Source organism: Oncorhynchus gorbuscha, linkage group LG24 (assembly GCF_021184085.1).
Source record: "Oncorhynchus gorbuscha isolate QuinsamMale2020 ecotype Even-year linkage group LG24, OgorEven_v1.0, whole genome shotgun sequence".
Classification (NCBI taxonomy): Eukaryota; Metazoa; Chordata; class Actinopteri; order Salmoniformes; family Salmonidae; genus Oncorhynchus; species Oncorhynchus gorbuscha.
Window position 1 is genome coordinate 20,060,817 of NC_060196.1, and position 17,785 is coordinate 20,078,601.

Here is a 17,785-nt window from a genome sequence, read left to right on the forward strand (position 1 = left end):
GACTTCCGAGCGTTCAAAACAACGGGGAAACAACTAGTTTTGAACAGTCATCCAACTCTGAAATCCTTTTTCTGGAGCTCCGATTTTCCGTCCAGAAGTTCACGGACGTCATGATTTGACCTCATATTTTTCCGAGTTCCCGGTTGTTTTGAACGCGACAATAGACCTTTAACAAAGATAGACCACAGCCTGTAGTTTCCAACGGGAACAAATGAGTCAAAGTTGGCAGAACAATTAGGAGGTGGGCAGAGCCAAGCACGAGCTAGCGATATCATATTGGCGTGTTCTAGCATGTATTTGCAAATTTCCGTAAGAGAACGCAAAAACCAGTTTCACCCTAGCACTCCTGAACGTTTTATTTATAAAAAATGTTTGGCAAAGGGTAAAGTCTACAAATCTATCTTCTCTCACTGCCGGCCACTGGGCTTCTTCTCACCATCACATTTGATAGTGAGTGGAAACGCCAAGCGGATGCTTCACATTTATACATCATTGTTCTGCCTGTGCCTATACCCTGGTTTTAATGTCCATGCCTATACCACAGCGCAGCAGTTTGTTTTGACTTTGCCTAATGAGCGTTGGGCCGGTAACTGAAAGTTTGCTAGATGGAATCCCAGAGCTGACAAGGTAAAAATATGTCGTTCTGCCTCTGAACAAGGCAGTTAACCCACTGTCCACAGGCTGTAAATAAGAATTTGTTCTTAACTGACTTGCCTAGTAAAATAAAATAAAAAGCAGCCCGGCAAAGTTGCATATTAAAGAAAAGCGTTTACACTCCTTCTGATGAAAAATTGACTAAATTAGTTTAATTCTTTTAGGAAATAAGTAATCGGGACAATTGTCAAATTGTTCTTAGGGGATGTGTGTGTGAATGGGGGTGAACTGCAAACTTGTGGCGCAGCAGTCTAAGGCGCTGCGTCTCAGTGCAAGAGCTGTATCATATCCAGCTGTGAGTGGATATGGGCGACGCACAATTGGCCCAGTGTAAACAATAATTTGTTCTTAATTGACTTGCCAAGTTAAATAAAGGTTACATTTAAAAAATATAAAAAATGCCCATAGTTCAATAAAGACATGTTAAATATAATTAGTCAGCAGCCATATCACCTGGCATTCTTCTGCTGTCCCGGGTTGCACCCAGTTGGGCTTTGGAAGAGGTTTCTACTGTGATGAGGACACTGTTCTCAAAGGGTGCCTCCCTTGCTAAAACTATAAACTGATGCCCTGATTGAGGACAAGTATTCCAGGACAGGGCTGTGCAGACGTTTCAGTGGGCAGGGGCTCAAAATGTGTTAATCAAATGTTATGCTGCTGTGGCAGTTCTGTTGATATTTAAAGTATGTAGCTTGTCTCACACAAACACACCTATAGCTAGGTGAGGACTTGGGTTGGGTATTCTGGTCCTGCCTAACACACACATCACAAGACATGCATGATCGGATACTGGGAGCTTGCAATCTCAGTGGACAGAATGGGAAACAGGCGCAACCAATCGCAAGCGAGATCCAAGGCAGACCAAAAGGCGAAACCAATGGACGGGGTAGGGGGTGGCGAACTTGACGGCGACCTATACCACCACCCAATGGGGCACTTGGTGATTGGGAGGGCAAAGGGTGATTATTATTTTGCGACACTCGCGCACGCGACGTGCAGGTCTGGTCAGCATGTTAATCAAATCAAATCAAATGTATTTATATAGCCCTTCGTACATCAGCTGATATCTCAAAGTGCTGTACAGAAATCCAGCCTAAAACCCCAAACAGCAAACAATGCAGGTGTAAAAGCACGGTGGCTAGGAAAAACTCCCTAGAAAGGCCAAAACCTAGGAAGAAACCTAGAGAGGAACCGGGCTATGTGGGGTGGCCAGTCCTCTTCTGGCTGTGCCGGGTAGAGATTATAACAGAACATGACCAAGATGTTCAAATGTTCATAAATGACCAGCATGGTCAAATAATAATAAGGCAGAACAGTTGAAACTTAATGGCTTTATTGCTTCACCTTTCTTGTCCACTGAACCAGCCTGTCGATTATTCAAAAGCAAACATCCCATTACTGATTAGACATACAGTATTCTACTAAATATTTTTTTCTAATTTCTTATGTTCTATCAGGCAAGATCTGAAAGACTAAATGTAACTTTTTTTTTTATGATTGTTTTCATTGCATTTGTTTTTATTATGAAAATATAGTTGTTTGCAATGGGACTCACATGATGATATACAGTACCTTGCGAAAGTATTCGGCCCCCATGAACTTTGCGACCTTTTGCCACATTTCAGGCTTCAAAACAAAGATATAAAAATATATTTTTTTGTGAAGAATCAACAACAAGTGGGACACAATCATGAAGTGGAACAACATTTATTGGATATTTCAATATTTTTTAACAAATCAAAAACTGAAAAATTGGGCGTGCAAAATTATTCAGCCCCTTTACTTTCAGTGCAGCAAACTCTCTCCAGAAGTTCAGTGAGGATCTCTGAATGGTCCAATGTTGACCTAAATGACTAATGATGATAAATACAATCCACCTGTGTGTAATCAAGTCTCAGTATAAATGCACCTGCACTGTGAGTCTCAGAGGTCCGTTAAAAGCGCAGAGAGCATCGTGAAGAACAAGGAACACACCAGGCAGGTCCGAGATACTGTTGTGAAGAAGTTTAAAGCCGGATTTGGATACAAAAAGATTTCCCAAGCTTTAAACATCCCAAGGAGCACTGTGCAAGCGATAATATTGAAATGGAAGGAGTATCAGACCACTGCAAATCTACCAAGACCTGGCCGTCCCTCTAAACTTTCAGCTCATACAAGGAGAAGACTGATCAGAGATGCAGCCAAGAGGCCCATGATCACTCTGGATGAACTGCAGAGATCTACAGCTGAGGTGGGAGACTCTGTCCATAGGACAACAATAAGTCGTATATTGCACAAATTTGGCCTTTATGGAAGAGTGGCAAGAAGAAAGCCATTTCCTAAAGATATCCATAAAAAGTGTTGTTTAAAGTTTGCCACAAGCCACCTGGGAGACACACCAAACATGTGGAAGAAGGTGCTCTGGTCAGATGAAACCAAAATGGAACTTTTTGGCAACAATGCAAAACGTTATGTTTGGCGTAAAAGCAACACAGCTCATCACCCTGAACACACACCATCCCCACTGTCAAACATGGTGGTGGTGGCAGCATCATGGTTTGGGCCTGCTTTTCTTCAGCAGGGACAGGGAAGATGGTTAAAATTGATGGGAAGATGGATGGAGCAAAATACAGGACCATTCTGGAAGAACACCAAATGGAGTCTGCAAAAGACCTGAGACTGGGACAGCGATTTGTCTTCCAACAAGACAATGATCCAAAACATAAAGCAAAATCTACAATGGAATGGTTCAAAAATAAACATATCCAGGTGTTAGAATGGCCAAGTCAAAGTCCAGACCTGAATCCAATCGAGAATCTGTGGAAAGAACTGAAAACTGCTGTTCAAATGCTCTCCATCCAACCTCACTGAGCTAGAGCTGTTTTGCAAGGAGGAATGGGAAAAAAATTCCATCTCTCGATGTGCAAAACTGATAGAGACATAGCACAAGCGACTTACAGCTGTAATCGCAGCAAAAGGTGGCGCTACAAAGTATTAACTTAAGGGGGCTGAATAATTTTGTACCCCCAATTTTTCAGTTTTGATTTGTTAAAAAAGTTTGAAATATCCAATAAATGTCGTTCCACTTCATGATTGTGTCCCACTTGTTGTTGATTCTTCACAAAAAAAAGACTGTTTTATATCTTTATGTTTGAAGCCTGAAATGTGGCAAAAGGTCGCAAAGTTCAAGGGGGCCGAATACTTTCGCAAGGCACTGTATACAAATGAAAAACTTAAATTGTTTGAACACATATATAGCTAACAGGTGTAACTTCGAAGTGAAAGTAGCAGTATGGTCCAGGCACAGGAGGCAACAAATGTGCAAATGTCCTAAGGATAGTTTTCACAGCTGTAAGTTGACCCATTATCATCCCTCTCATATGGTCCAATAGCCAGTTGTGTATCTTTAGAGCCCTCTATGAAGGTCTGAAACAAATCTCTCAATGAGGCTTCTTGTATTTTGTTAGTAAAACTTAGCATAACAGTTCTACTAATAATTATTCTGAATAACAACAATAGGACCATTATTTTTTGGGAAAATACATACTTCCCATCAAGTATTATTATTATGAATTAAGAATACATTTCTTTACTGAAAGGTGAAGAATCTGTAGTTTGTGATTTCAATAGCTTTAAAAAAAATCCTGTATAATAATCTTTTTTTCCAACATATTGAGTATTTGTCAGCAAATAGCCTATGAATCTAAAACCATAAATTAAAATGTTTTTTTAACTTAGGAAAATTATCGTTATAATACCATTATTGCACGTAAAGCATATGGCATTGGTAATTGCATCCCTAAACGATGTGTAATGCCTATTTCGTTAATACAGAGACAAACAATACGATTTTACTTCTGAAGTGAGAAGACATCAAAAGACAACATGTCAACAGGAACTTGAGGCAGTTTGCTGAAAAATTTAGCACGTGCTTTGTAGTAGCCTACTAAATACTTCAAGGTTCTCTGTTAAGTTAAGTTCGGTCTAGGGGGGGCACTTAAATTTCCCCTGTCATAAAACAAAACTTTGACATCCATTTCCTCAACGTTTGGCTTGTGCTTTTTCATCCAGGAGCATTGCTTGCAGGATGCCAAAGTTTGTGAGCAGTTGCAACTTGTAGAGACGATGCATATATTTTTCTCAAAAATCATATCCATATGCATTCTGCAAACAGAAGTATGTGGATATACACTGCTCAAAAAATAAAGGGAACAATAAAATAACACTAGATCTGAATGAATGAAATATTCTTATTAAATACTTTTTCTTTACATAGTTGAATGTGCTAACAAAATCACACAAAAATGATCAATGGAAATCAAATGTATCAACCCATGGAGGTCTGGATTTGGAGTCACACTCCAAATTAAAGTGGAAAACCACACTACAGGCAATACCAACAGCGAACACAGCGACCACACTTCTTGCGTTCACTGCTCACCAGTCAAATTTGCCAAGTCTCTGGAGTTGAAATGCAAGAACCACTCAGATAACTAAAGTGGTGACTGTGTTGGAGGACTGTCAGTGCGAATTGAAAGGACTGTGCTCCCACAGCCGGCAAGGACCCTCTCTTTTTGATCCAATCTTAATTGGAAACATACTATAATTACCTGACTAGATCATAAAGGAACAATTGTCCAGACAGAGGGTTGAGTTTACGAATTGACGGTTTATTAAAACAACTTTACACAGGCTACTGTTTGGCCGTAGCCCACGCCAAATAAATGAAAGATACCCACAAGCCAATCGTGACCTTCTCTTGTGAAGCCCAGACGTAAAAGAGAGAGCAAATGCTAAACCTGGTCTTAACTTCCAATGCTCCATCCCCCTGCCCAACCCCTCTCCACAGCACTCCACCAACCGCCAGGATGCCCGGCATCAGAACATTCCAGGCATTCCCGTGATTGGCAGATAGCAGGTTGATTGGCATGTCAGACCCCGCGAACAATGGGTACTGGTAAGTACAACACAACCACCTACTAGCCTAACACATACAATACCATGAAGGAGATTCAGAATTTCACATTATTCTGTACATAAATCCGAGACACTCCATTTATAGGTTGTTTTGTATGGTATGTAATTCATTTGTGGATGCCCATCATCCATATCGTATGAAATGTTACGAATTGCAATTTATACATTTTACAAATTTGCATAACATACATTTGAGCAAATTTGTAACATAGTGTATGTTACCAATTCCAATTGGTTGTTCTTAGGGTTACAGTAGTTGCAAAGTAGCTAAAAAGTAGTTGCAAAGTTTCTAATTCGCTAAAGTTGTCCATGATGGTATTCGAACACGCAACCTTTGGGTAGCTAGATGTTTCCGTTATACACCCACCTATGGGGTTGCTAGACTTCGCGTTATACATTGTCTAAAAGTACTTGGTTTTAAATATACTTAAGTATGAAATGTAAATGTAATTACTCAAATATAGTTAAGTATCAGCAGTAAAAGTCAAATTCCTTTTATAAAGCAAACCAGGCTGCACCATTGTCTAGTTTTTATTTTATGGATAGCCATGGGTCATGCGCCAACACTCAGACATTTACAAATTAAGCATGTGTTTGAGTCCCCCAGATCAGAGGCAGTTAGGATGACCAGTGATGTTCTCATTATGTGTGTAATAAAATAAAATAAATCCTATCCTGCAAAGCATTCAAAATGTAACGAGTACTTTTGAGTGTCAGCGAAAATGTATGGAGTAAAACTACATGTGAACTACATGTGACTACTAGTGAAGTAAAAGTTGTAAAAAATATAAATAGTAAAGTACTGGTACTCCCCAAAAAGAGACTCAGTTATTTTTACACCACTTGTTACATCTAGTCTATGAATCCAGGCTGAGATGTGAGGAGTCTGACACTGAAGTATAGCCTACCAACTCCATTCTGTACCAATTACGGCAGTGGAATGTTGTATGTACTGTACATAATGTACAAACAATGATCAGAAAATAATTGAACCATTATACAGTAGAGAAGGAATAACTTGAGAAACATGCCCGATAAGAGTACAAATTTGGCACCGTACCTCTGATCTACAATCAAGATGGTGGGCATGGACAGTCCGTCCTAATTTCTAACACATGGACATTATGAATTGTATGAAATGTTATTCTTTAGTGGTTATTGTTTGTGTTGAAGTTGCCAATTCCAAAAAACAGCACTGCTCATCTGTCATTGTTTAAATAGTCAGGCAAAGTTCAGCATTCTAATCAAGTAAATGTTTGCAAATCAATCTCACATATATTTTGGAATGTAGCTACATGTAAAAATACATTTAAAATAAATAAATAATAACTTCACAAATTGATCCCATACAGACAGCTTGCAGACAAATTCACAATCCACTGTGTATGAAGGTTTTCCAATGACATGGATGTGACATTGTTGTGGTTGTCACTTCAGTCAAAACTACAGCTTCCTTATTATGTGCTTCGATGGTCGGTAAGTTTGTGTTTTAACACTGCCCCCGGTGGCATAAACTCTGATCAACAGGTAGTTTTAGTTGGTAGGACGACAGATGACAAGACTAGGGCAGAAAGCACATTGTCCTTGGCCTAATATACAGCTGCTTAACGCTTTAACATATCAACTTCACTGTACAATGACAATAGGCTTAAATTCCAGCCAACATGTTTTAAAGCGAGCCATAGTTGTAAGTTGGTGAGCAAAGAAACTCATATTTTGTCAGGATTTTGACAGACTTGCTATAATGTTCCAATATGTGTTCGATGTTCTGTGTTTGATGCCCAATCTAACCAACTGAATCAATTCCTCAAAAAGAATAATGCAAAGACAGTGCATTTTTTTGTAGTAGTTTATATTTTGTTGCATAAAATACTTCAATCACATTCAAAATATTTGTCTACAAAACAGGATAAACTCTGAAAATAAATATTACTGTGCAACTTGAATGTATTGTCATTACAGGTAGAGAGATGGATCAAGAACTCTTTTTATAGATTAAACTTCACTTGAACGGAGTTACAATTATGTAGGCTTTAGGTTGGCTAGCTCAAGGCCGTTTCAATAGAAAATGCATCATTTTTTCCGCCCTAACCTTGAGGCCATCACTGACATGTGATTGGTTAAGTAAAAGTAAAGCTTAAACACCACTGCTTTTACCAATCAAACATCTCACATCTGTGATTACTTTGAGGAAGCGAGAGAAATAAGATTGCGTTTTTTAAGTGAAAGCATTCAAACAGGTCCTACATTTGTTTTTTCCTCACTACTGAGCCAAGCCAAACTCAATTGGCCCAGTTACACATCCACTAGTTGCTGGAACCTTGCTGAAAAGGACAATGTGAAGCCAGCACAAATTGCTTTGGGAGTGCACAATAGTGTGAAATGGGTATTAGTTAGCCTACAGGCTGTCATAGGATTCAAAACACATATTTTGACAAGTAAAAAAGCTTTGCACTTTGTCAAATCACTCACATTTGGAAAGCAACAGAATGGTGATTCTTGATTTTACACAGTCATAATCTAAAAACAGTTACCATCCTGCATGTCTGCAGGTTTTTAAATAAAGTCCAAGTAGAAGGTATCAAGGTTTGTAGACACCAGCGCGGCTCTTTTTGCCTTTGTTAAAACAGTGCACTGCATGTTACGGTATTCCTTTCCCATACAATACCTTAAAAGACATCACTCACTACAATGGTTGACAATCCAAAATAATAATACTTCAGTTTTTTTTGTCTTGCATCCTTTTAAACATGTATTTGAATAAACAAAATACTTCAGATACTGTAGTTACAAAATATACCACTTTGTGGACTCTGGATAGAGTTGTTTCCTGCACTTGTTTGCCCCTATACTTTGACACCACACAACCCAACATTGTATACAAAACAAATTGTATCAGACTGTGTAAAGAAATAACAGTATAGCTTAGTTTAAAACAGAACAGTTCTAAATGGAGTCCACAAAAAGGTACTTGATTTGAGATTAAATTACTTGTGGTAAAACTGTTATTGGAGTCAAAAGTGTTTGCTATGCCTCCTCCAACCAACAACCTTCCCTTCCAAATGGTAGTGTAGGTTGAGCAGTTGTATTCAATTACTCAATTTCAATTCACTTACATGGTGATAGGCCAGATCATGGCATATTGAAAAAGCCAACTAGCTTCACGCAAGGCTTGTCACTACACACAGTGCCTCTTAATTGGATATGCATTGTATACCTTATGTTTCTCTCTAAGGGCTAAAAGTTTTTTTTTTAAACACTTCAATTCTGGCACAAAAATGACAATTAAGAAAGCAACTTAAATTCATAACATAATTATTAATTCCTTTGTTAAATAGACCTACTTCATTGGCCATCCAGAGTTGTTTAGCACTTGCACCAGTGACATTTTGAACCACTAATTTTCCACTTATTTTTTTTAAATAATAAATTATGAAAATAATAAGGGCCAGTTTCCCCAGAAAGAGAGAAAATCTACTCCTGGACTAAAAACTAATGTTCAATGGCACATGAATCTCCTATAATAAAAGTGTATTTTAGTCCTAAAGGTAGATTAAATATTAAGATAGTTGTGCGTTTTATTCTTGTTGCTTTTATCTTATTTCCTTCTGAAAATAACAGGTGCAAACACTCCCTTGTTGTCTAGTTTAGACTTTCTTAGTTCTCTTCATGTGGGTAACTATTCAGTAGGGTTGGCCACGTAACAACCAGCATAATATTGCTGTCAAGGCATCATGAAGACATCAACAGCAAACAATTACTATGGTAACTGACCTATCCCTTTTATGCCTATGTGAGTATTTATATGGTTGCAATTCACTATCATGAACAGTTGAGACAGTGTTTTACATTTCAGTTCTGTTACTCTCATTTTCATGACAACTGACAATCTGAGACTTGACTTACATTTCTCTTCTAATACTCCGCATTCAGTAAAGACTATGGTTGGGGGGGTTGAGTGTTTAAAATAAGAATCAGCTAAACACCCCTTACTTCAAAAAGGTGTGTTCCAGAGCCTTCAACAGGGAGAAAAAAAATGGTTTGATTTCAGCCTTACATTTTAAAGTATATAATACAAATGCTCTTAAATATAGTTGTAGATAATGCAATAACTGAGATAATACTGTAATACAGAAAGTCTTAATGCTTCACATTCGTACCCATATACGTGTGGAAAAAGATTGCTAAGAGCCTAAATTCAAACACAATGGCTGTACAGTAACATGCTATACATGAGTCAGAGCTCAGGATTTCCTCAGGATTTCAGCTTCACAGCTCTGTATGGGTTTTGACTGACAGTTGTTCTGAACTTGAGCACCGCGCGTGACAAGAAGTTGCCTTCATCCCTCCCGCTATAATTGGGCAACTTTAGCAAATGTTTTGTTGTCTGAGTGAGGGAAAGGCTCTAAATTATGAGGATGATTATACCACTCTAATGTCATACAACCAAGCCAAACACCTGTGAGTCTACTTCACATTACCATATCAACTCAAGTAATATAGTGTCAACATGTATATTACATGGCATTATACCCTGGGTTGTCCTGAACAGAATGAGCCTATTTGTTGTATCGGGATAAACTTGCAGCGGACCATGCATCTGAATGCACACGACTCCATTCTATGCGCACCAAAATTATTATCTGCTTCTCTGAATTGCCTTGTGAAGGCCTAACACTGTGAGTACATATTTTATGATTTAGCTAGTCATGTTGGCAATAGAACAATCTTTCACGTTATGCCCACCTGACCCAGATTGTGATTTATAATGGACCGGTTTTGGATTGCGTAAACAACAGTAATTGTGTAAAGACTGGGATGCAGGGCTGTGTTCCCAACAAAAAACTACATATGTGCGTGCTCTAGTTCCTCAACGGCACAGCTAGGAGAGAAGAAAAAAAAAGCTCCTTATCGTTGAAGACTCTTCTTTCAGTCATAAAAAGTGCATTGAAATTACTTCGGGAACTGTGCACACTTTGGAGAAGCCACTTGGGAACACCAATTAGATCTCTCACTTGTCATTTTTTTGTCTTATGTTGTACCTAACCCAAATTTTCCAATAATATTTTTTTATCATGTAACTGAATGTATCCAGAGTATTTTTAGATTTCGTTATCAACAAATTCGGCGAAAAGTACATTGAAAGTAAAATGCACAAAAAATGTCATGTTTGGATTCAGTCTTGTGTCCTCAGCTTTAGTGTGATAATTTTCCAATAACTAACCAAACTGTTCCCTTTCAATTGCTATCTTGGTTATGCATTCCATATTTCTTCTGTAAGAAACATTTCAATTCCTCCCTATAGGTCAATTCCCATGAGTCTAAGGGGTTAATTAATATAAGTCTATTATATATTATTATTAACAATCAGTCAGTATTAACAATCAGTCAGCCACGCTGTAAATGTAAATACTGCACAATATACACCATTGGCAAGGTCCTCACCATTTGTGCTCAATTACCTGAAAATGTAAGGGCAGTGAGCATTTTGAATAGTAGATCCAGAGCTGAAAAAATACATGTGTGAGAAACACTGCAACACACCTATATACATTACTGCCTTACTCTAAATTGAATTATTCACGATCACCTCAACAAAGCCTGAGAATTACATTCGCAGTTGATTAATGAAGAACTTGGTAAGTTTCTTAGCATTGATGTTACCTCACTTATGTCACTTTAATAGATTACTGCGGGACACATTTGTGCTTTGACACTAAGTTGCATAAACATTATTGCATTATTGAGGGGATTTCATTTTGAAGCGATAACAGACACGTTATGTCGACTTTGTCACCCATTTTAGAGAAGTACTTTAGAGGTACTTCATTTGAAAGCATTCTACATGCATTGTTCAGATGGTCTGACATCAGGGCGTATTTTGTGTGCATGTTTGGGGAGCACCTCATAGTGAGGAATTTTCCAAGCTCAGTGGGCCCTCCGGATGTTATGTCACCTTGACAGAGTCAGATTTCTTGGTTTCACAGAGTAGAGTGACATAGGGCACTCCGATGAAGGCCCATTTCTCGTTGGGCCAGAACATGATGACCGGGCCTCGTTCGGGGGCCTCTGTGGCGACGTCGAAGTATGCGAAGCACACACAGCCCAGGTAGGAGGCTAGGCAGATAAGGATGTGCCTGTGGGAACAGGAGTCATGGGGTCAGGACCGAAAACATTTAGGGCCAGTTTCTCAGAAAACTAGCTGAGAAACTGGCCCCAATGGTGTATCTCAACAAACTTGAGTGACTTCCTTTCTTCTATCTGCACTGACGTGAAAGAACTTACCCAGTGGGCAAAAATGGTCGTAAGGACGTTCATAATGACAATTTCAACCAGCTTCTGGTTATAACACGATTTCAACTAGTTTAGTCTGCTGGGTGTCAGGAAAAATGACATTTTTAAATACAGAAAGACAATTTCATGTTTTTAATCTTCATGTATTTTTTCCATCTTAAAAACAGCAGGTGCCATTTCCAACCATTGTTGTCATCTGGTGACCAGATCAGTACCTGATTAGGACTTTGAAAACAAAGGTGTTGCAGGTTTCATCCCCCAGGCTTAGAATTGAATAGCCCTACATTAGTGGTTAATAAAATACTCCAAGCTTCTTAAAAAGGGAAAATAATTCTGAAAGCCACTGTCATAAGAATGTGTCATCATCATGTGTGCACCATGTGTGATGGAACATCAAGGTGACCCCATTTAAAAGGATTACATTAAAATGGTAGCTACCCATCTTTCCCACTAATTTGAGATTGAGGCATATACAGTAGCTGGATCTACATATCAGACAGTGTGGTGCATGGACTCATCTCACCATTAGACCACTTTTGAGGTCTGAAAACATTGTCACTTAAACGATTCATTTCTTTTATTTATCTTAGTGGAATTCACTGACTAAGTCACTCTGGATAACAGTGTCGGCTAAATCACCAAAATGTAAATGAAAACACTCTCAATGACTTTTCATGCAGTTTCAAGCTCACCAAGCACAGTGAAGGTAGGGGAAGTTGACAGAGGACCACATCTCACAGAAGATCTTGTCACTGACCCAGCAGAGGAGAGCCAGAGCCCACCAAAACCCAGAGATAAGCCCCAGCTTGAATACACGTGGGTTCTCACACCTGCAAACACCACACAATAACATATTGGCAATGCATAAGTACCCACACAAAGACATATACGTGACACACACTATTCAAATGTTAGCAAGAAAACACACAAACACTTCATGGCTTGCTGTTAATGTAAATTCTACATTGACAAGAACTACAGCCAACACGAAACCACATGCCAGTACAACTTCCAGTAAATGCCCATACATATGACTTCTGATTGCATTTCAAATAAAAGAGCTTCAAACAATAGGAAGCCATGCATGTAAAAAGCAATGGGAAATTAAATAACACATTTTCATCTTAGTCATTTAGCAAATGCTCTTATCCAGAGCGACTTACAGGAGCAATTAGCATTAAGTGTGTTGCTCAAGGGATTTTTCACCTCGTCTGTTTGGGGATTCAAACCAGCAACTTTCCGGTTACTGGCCTGTTGCTCTTAACCACTAGGCTACCTGCCGCCATAGTCAACTAAAATCCCTATACAGATTTTGAATCTGGTATAAAAATAATAACAAGCAGGTAGACTCCCCTCAGGTAAATGCTTCCAATTCAGTCAGTCAGACAGTAGTTGTGTACTGCCATTTACAAATACACACACTGCATGAGCAGTATTTAACTGAGCCTCAGTCCCATGTCACATTGACGGGCGACTCGACCTGACGGGGAAATGAAGTTTGGCGATGTGCCGTGTCGTGACATGTGGTCTGTACTGGGACGAGAAACCATTAAATCCTCAACACCGACCACTTATCGCAGGCATTTTGCTGATATCGTTCATTACAAAAAGTAGGCTGTACTAGAGAAATGTGAAGTTTGCTAATATGGGTGACTGTTAATGGGACATTTGGTGGCCACAACCATAAAACTTGTAGTAGTAGTTTAAAGGATAATACATTTTTTTTTTAAACTGTGGTGCATATTAATGCTATAAAATTGTTCTATTTATCGCATCAATTCAGGCAATTTATCGCAATATGGATTTTTGTTCATATCGCCCAGCTCTAGTCTGTACATCTGGCTAAAAATCATGTAAAAAATTAAAAAATAAAAATTAAAACTTGTTTTCCCGTCTCAAGAAGTTAAAATAGGCCTATAGTAAGTGAGTATTAAGTGCCAAATAAAGTAACAGGGTGGAGCGTAACAGGCCATAAATCAGCCATAAATCCCCTTGTGACAGGGGGAATGGAAGCTGGTTGTGTGCAACAGGGGAGGGGCAATTGAATGCAAGTTTGTTAAGATGTATTTATTTTTGTAATAGTAACACCATAATTGGGCTCCTGAGTGGCACAGCGGTCTAAGGCACTGCATTTCAGTGCTAGAGGGGTCACCTGGTTCGATCCCTGGCTGCTGTGATTGGGAGTCCCATAGGGCGGCGCACAATTGGCCCAGTGTCAACCAGGTTAGGACTTGGCCAGGGTAGACCATCATTGTAAAATAAGATTTTGTTCTTAACTGACTTGCCTAATTAAATAAAAGGTTCAAATAAAAAAATGTATTCAAATGAGAGTTCAGTTCATGGAACAGGGTTGATCTGAAAATGAGGGACAGGTTTTTTTTAACATAAAAATTAGTCCCTAAATCACATGAAATAAAATTATAAATCTTCATAAATTACTTTTTCAAAGCAACAAAATAACTAGGGATTTCCAATGATGATGAAAACTGAGAAATCTGGGGAGTAAGTGAGTTAAAATCCTCCTAGAAGTCAGAGAGTGCACAAGGTGACATGCCAAAATGCAGATTTTTTTTGTACTTTAGTAAGTCTTTGTCCCTCCATCCATCCATCCTTACACGCAAACTCAAACAGCACTGACCCAATTTTGACCAAACTTGGTGAATGATGCATCTCACTATAGAGATTCGTCATTTACAAAATTGCACTGATTGGCACAAGGCAGGAACTATGGTAATTAACTGAAATTTGTGAGTCACATCAGAGAGGAAGAGGCAAAGTACAGGGTGTGGATTAGGGGAAGGGGGATACCTAGGGGGATACCTCAGAGATGTGCTGTGGCCTACCTTAAATCGACATCCACGTCTTCGGCACCCGGGGAACAGTGGGTTAACTAACTTGCTCTGGTGCAGAACGACAGATTTTTACCTTGTCAGCTCAAGGTTTTGATCCAGCAACATTTCGGTTACTGGCCCAACACTTTAACCAGCTGATGAGCCTGGTACCCAGGCTAACTGTCTTCCATTTTTTAAAGAAATCTATTTTCATTGTTAGAGCGACTTGATCATCTGGTCAATATAATGGATAGTCATGGGGGACGACATGTTTACTGTTGCCTTGTTCATATAAAAGTTTTGGTTTATTGAATTTTAAAGGGCACTTCATTTAATTTAATCGGCTTTTAAAATGCAATATTGGTGCACAATCTCTACTAAAAATATCAAAACGGACTCATTTCGTGGACGACCCACCTACTAGCGACACAGGTACCAATCAATTTATGCAGACAAAAGACTAATCTCCATTGCGATGTAAACTCTTACTTACAGGTAACTGCCAAAATAAAGTACATACAACAGTGTTTTAATAGGGAGTTGGGTACACCACGAGCCAGAACAGCTTCAATGCGCCTTGGAATAGATTCTACAAGTCTCTGGAACTCTATTGGAGGGATGCAATAAATTTTCATGAGAAATTCCATTATTTGGTGCTTTGTTGATGGTGGTGAAAAATGCTGGTCTCAGGTGCCGCTCCAGAATCTCCCATAAGTGTTCAATTTGGTTGAGATCTGGTGACATAGTGAAACATCAGCGAGCATTCTCTGTCACCATCCAAACATGCCCCAACAATCAACCCTCTTTCAAAGTCACTGAGATCTCTTCTTCTAGAAAAATAATTGGCAACTGGGTCTGCTCAGCATTTCTATACACTAAGCATGAGGAGATGATAATTCCACACCTGTGTGCAAGCACCTGCTTTCAATATACTGTCTGTCTGTCTGTGTCTGATGAAGCTACTCTCACCCCAAGGTATAAAAAGGAAAACGCACGCAAACATAATAGAATGAAAGCAAGATGCACCACATATATTAAGTAGTTCCCTTTTCAAGTGCTTCCCCGAAGTTACAACCAGGAATAGTCAGAGATCCTATATGTTCCTTTAGTTCAGGATGAGGCCATTCTAAACTGGGCTCTATGATAAAACATAAGTAGAACACAAATCATGCATTAACAGTGATTTAAAAATATTTAAAATCACCCACTTAGCAAGATTATGAAAATTTTTAAAAATTGGTTTGAAATGTATTGCGTAAATAACAGATGAGTCTGTGATGTCCGTCACTATCATTAAATGTGAAGACTTATATCAAATCAGTTCTCTAGGTTTAATTATAAAGGGATTAAACTAATAAATAATTAAGCCAATTTTGTATAACTAACTAACCACACAGAACTACACAACAAACAGTAGATATTTGGGTTACTACATTATACAAAGAAAAAGTCTCTAGCTGACAAAGCTAATATGATTGCTTGGTAGACAAAGGAAAGGGGTGGGGACTGAGAAAGAGCGGGAAAGACAAAATGGATTCACTACACACAGTTGATAATTATATTAATTGAAATGCTAATCCTTTTCACATGAACGGCCACTCATTCAAGAATAATTGCAATGTAAATATTTATGCCCGTATGTCGTTATTTTTTTCTCTGTTGGAATCGCGGTCAGTTCATCAGAGTCTCTGGTTAACTTCCCCAGAAGTCACAATATCCTTTGTCGTTGTAGTTTCCTCCGTGGCTCTGGATAGTGTCTGTTGTAATGGATACGTCAGGTGTAACATGTTCTTAGATTAAATGTTTTGGGGGTTGAGGGTATTCTTGTCCTAGGTTTACGTAATTTCTAGCTGCAGACTAGTAATTCTACGTCTAGGATTTGTAGCCATTCCAATGTGGGGACTCCATCCTGGCGTTCCATTACTTAATGTATATTTTGTAGGAAGTGGGTTTTATACGCTGTGAAAGAAGGGAAGGTTCTATGGCACCTAATGTGACTAGTTAATCTTTATATAAAAATCCATACGCTCATTTAGAAGGTCTTTTCACAAATAGTTTCATGTTTAAACACATACGTTTCACAATATTTAGATGTGTACATTTCCCAGCTGTCAGGTTTACTTTAAGAGATACAGTTGCGTGTTTCCTGTCCTTCATGAGATCACCAAATGAAAAGCACTCGTCATAACTGTCCCCTAAGTGTCCACGAACATTCCCACATTCTCAAAAGTAGAAACATTTATTTAATTCCTCAAACTTTTGATGTCCAAGGGTCTCTCTGTGTTCCAAAGTTTAAATTCCAATCTCGAACACTACAGAGCATAGGGGCAGAGTATTTTATGACCGACCATAAAACAGTCTGACTTCCCAGTCTATGAGAGAGAGCACGCTGTAGAGCGGACCCCCCTGTAACCTGATCCCTCAGATTGTCACAGGTCCTTCATGCCGAACAATGACTTCAAATTGTTAATAAAAACAATGCACTTAGCGTTTGACATGAGAGTGTTAACTGTTTTAGTTCAATACGAGTGGGTAAGATGCTAAGCTATTGGCTCAGTTAAACGAGAGGGAAATGTTAACGGAGTTACAAAATCAATTGTGACGTACTAGAAGGCAGCAGGCTATGTAATACGAAAACAAAACAACATCAATGACTGGCCGTGTCAAGAATCAGAAACAAGTAGAACAATGGATGAATCAAGGCTAATTGTTTTAAGTGAGTCAGTCTTGTAGGAAAAGGAAAAAACATCATGCACTCACTTCCGCACAGGTGCATATACACAAACCAACACGTGCACATGACAGGAGTGGCCCTTTGTGCTGCTATTTGGAAGAATGTTATTTCCTTCAACATTGACAGCAACACACTATTGAAAAGGCTCAAAGTAACACCATGCAAAATAGGTGACACATAAACCATAGTCAAAAATGTGGACTCTCCAAAATGTGACTAACTTTCTGTCTAAATGGTTCTGTGTGTTAACTGCTACACTCTGACCTAAAAACATTTAGAAATGTACTTAACACTGACTGAGTCCCTATACCAGTCT

At 38.8% G+C, this 17,785-nt stretch overlaps 1 protein-coding gene across 1 annotated transcript in view; it reads right to left on the reverse strand.

Annotated features, from left to right (window-relative positions):
* Nucleotides 1–6,377: 6,377 nt before the first annotated feature.
* The window catches only part of LOC124012622 (alkaline ceramidase 2-like), a 28,001-nt gene continuing 16,593 nt past the window's right edge, over nucleotides 6,378–17,785 (reverse strand). The window contains exons 5-6 of the mRNA XM_046326458.1: nucleotides 12,597–12,734; nucleotides 6,378–11,747 (exon numbers count right to left, since the gene is read on the reverse strand). Coding sequence (XP_046182414.1) covers nucleotides 11,558–11,747; nucleotides 12,597–12,734 — 328 coding nt within the window. The 3' untranslated portion in view covers nucleotides 6,378–11,557. The remainder of the gene's footprint in view (nucleotides 11,748–12,596; nucleotides 12,735–17,785) is intronic.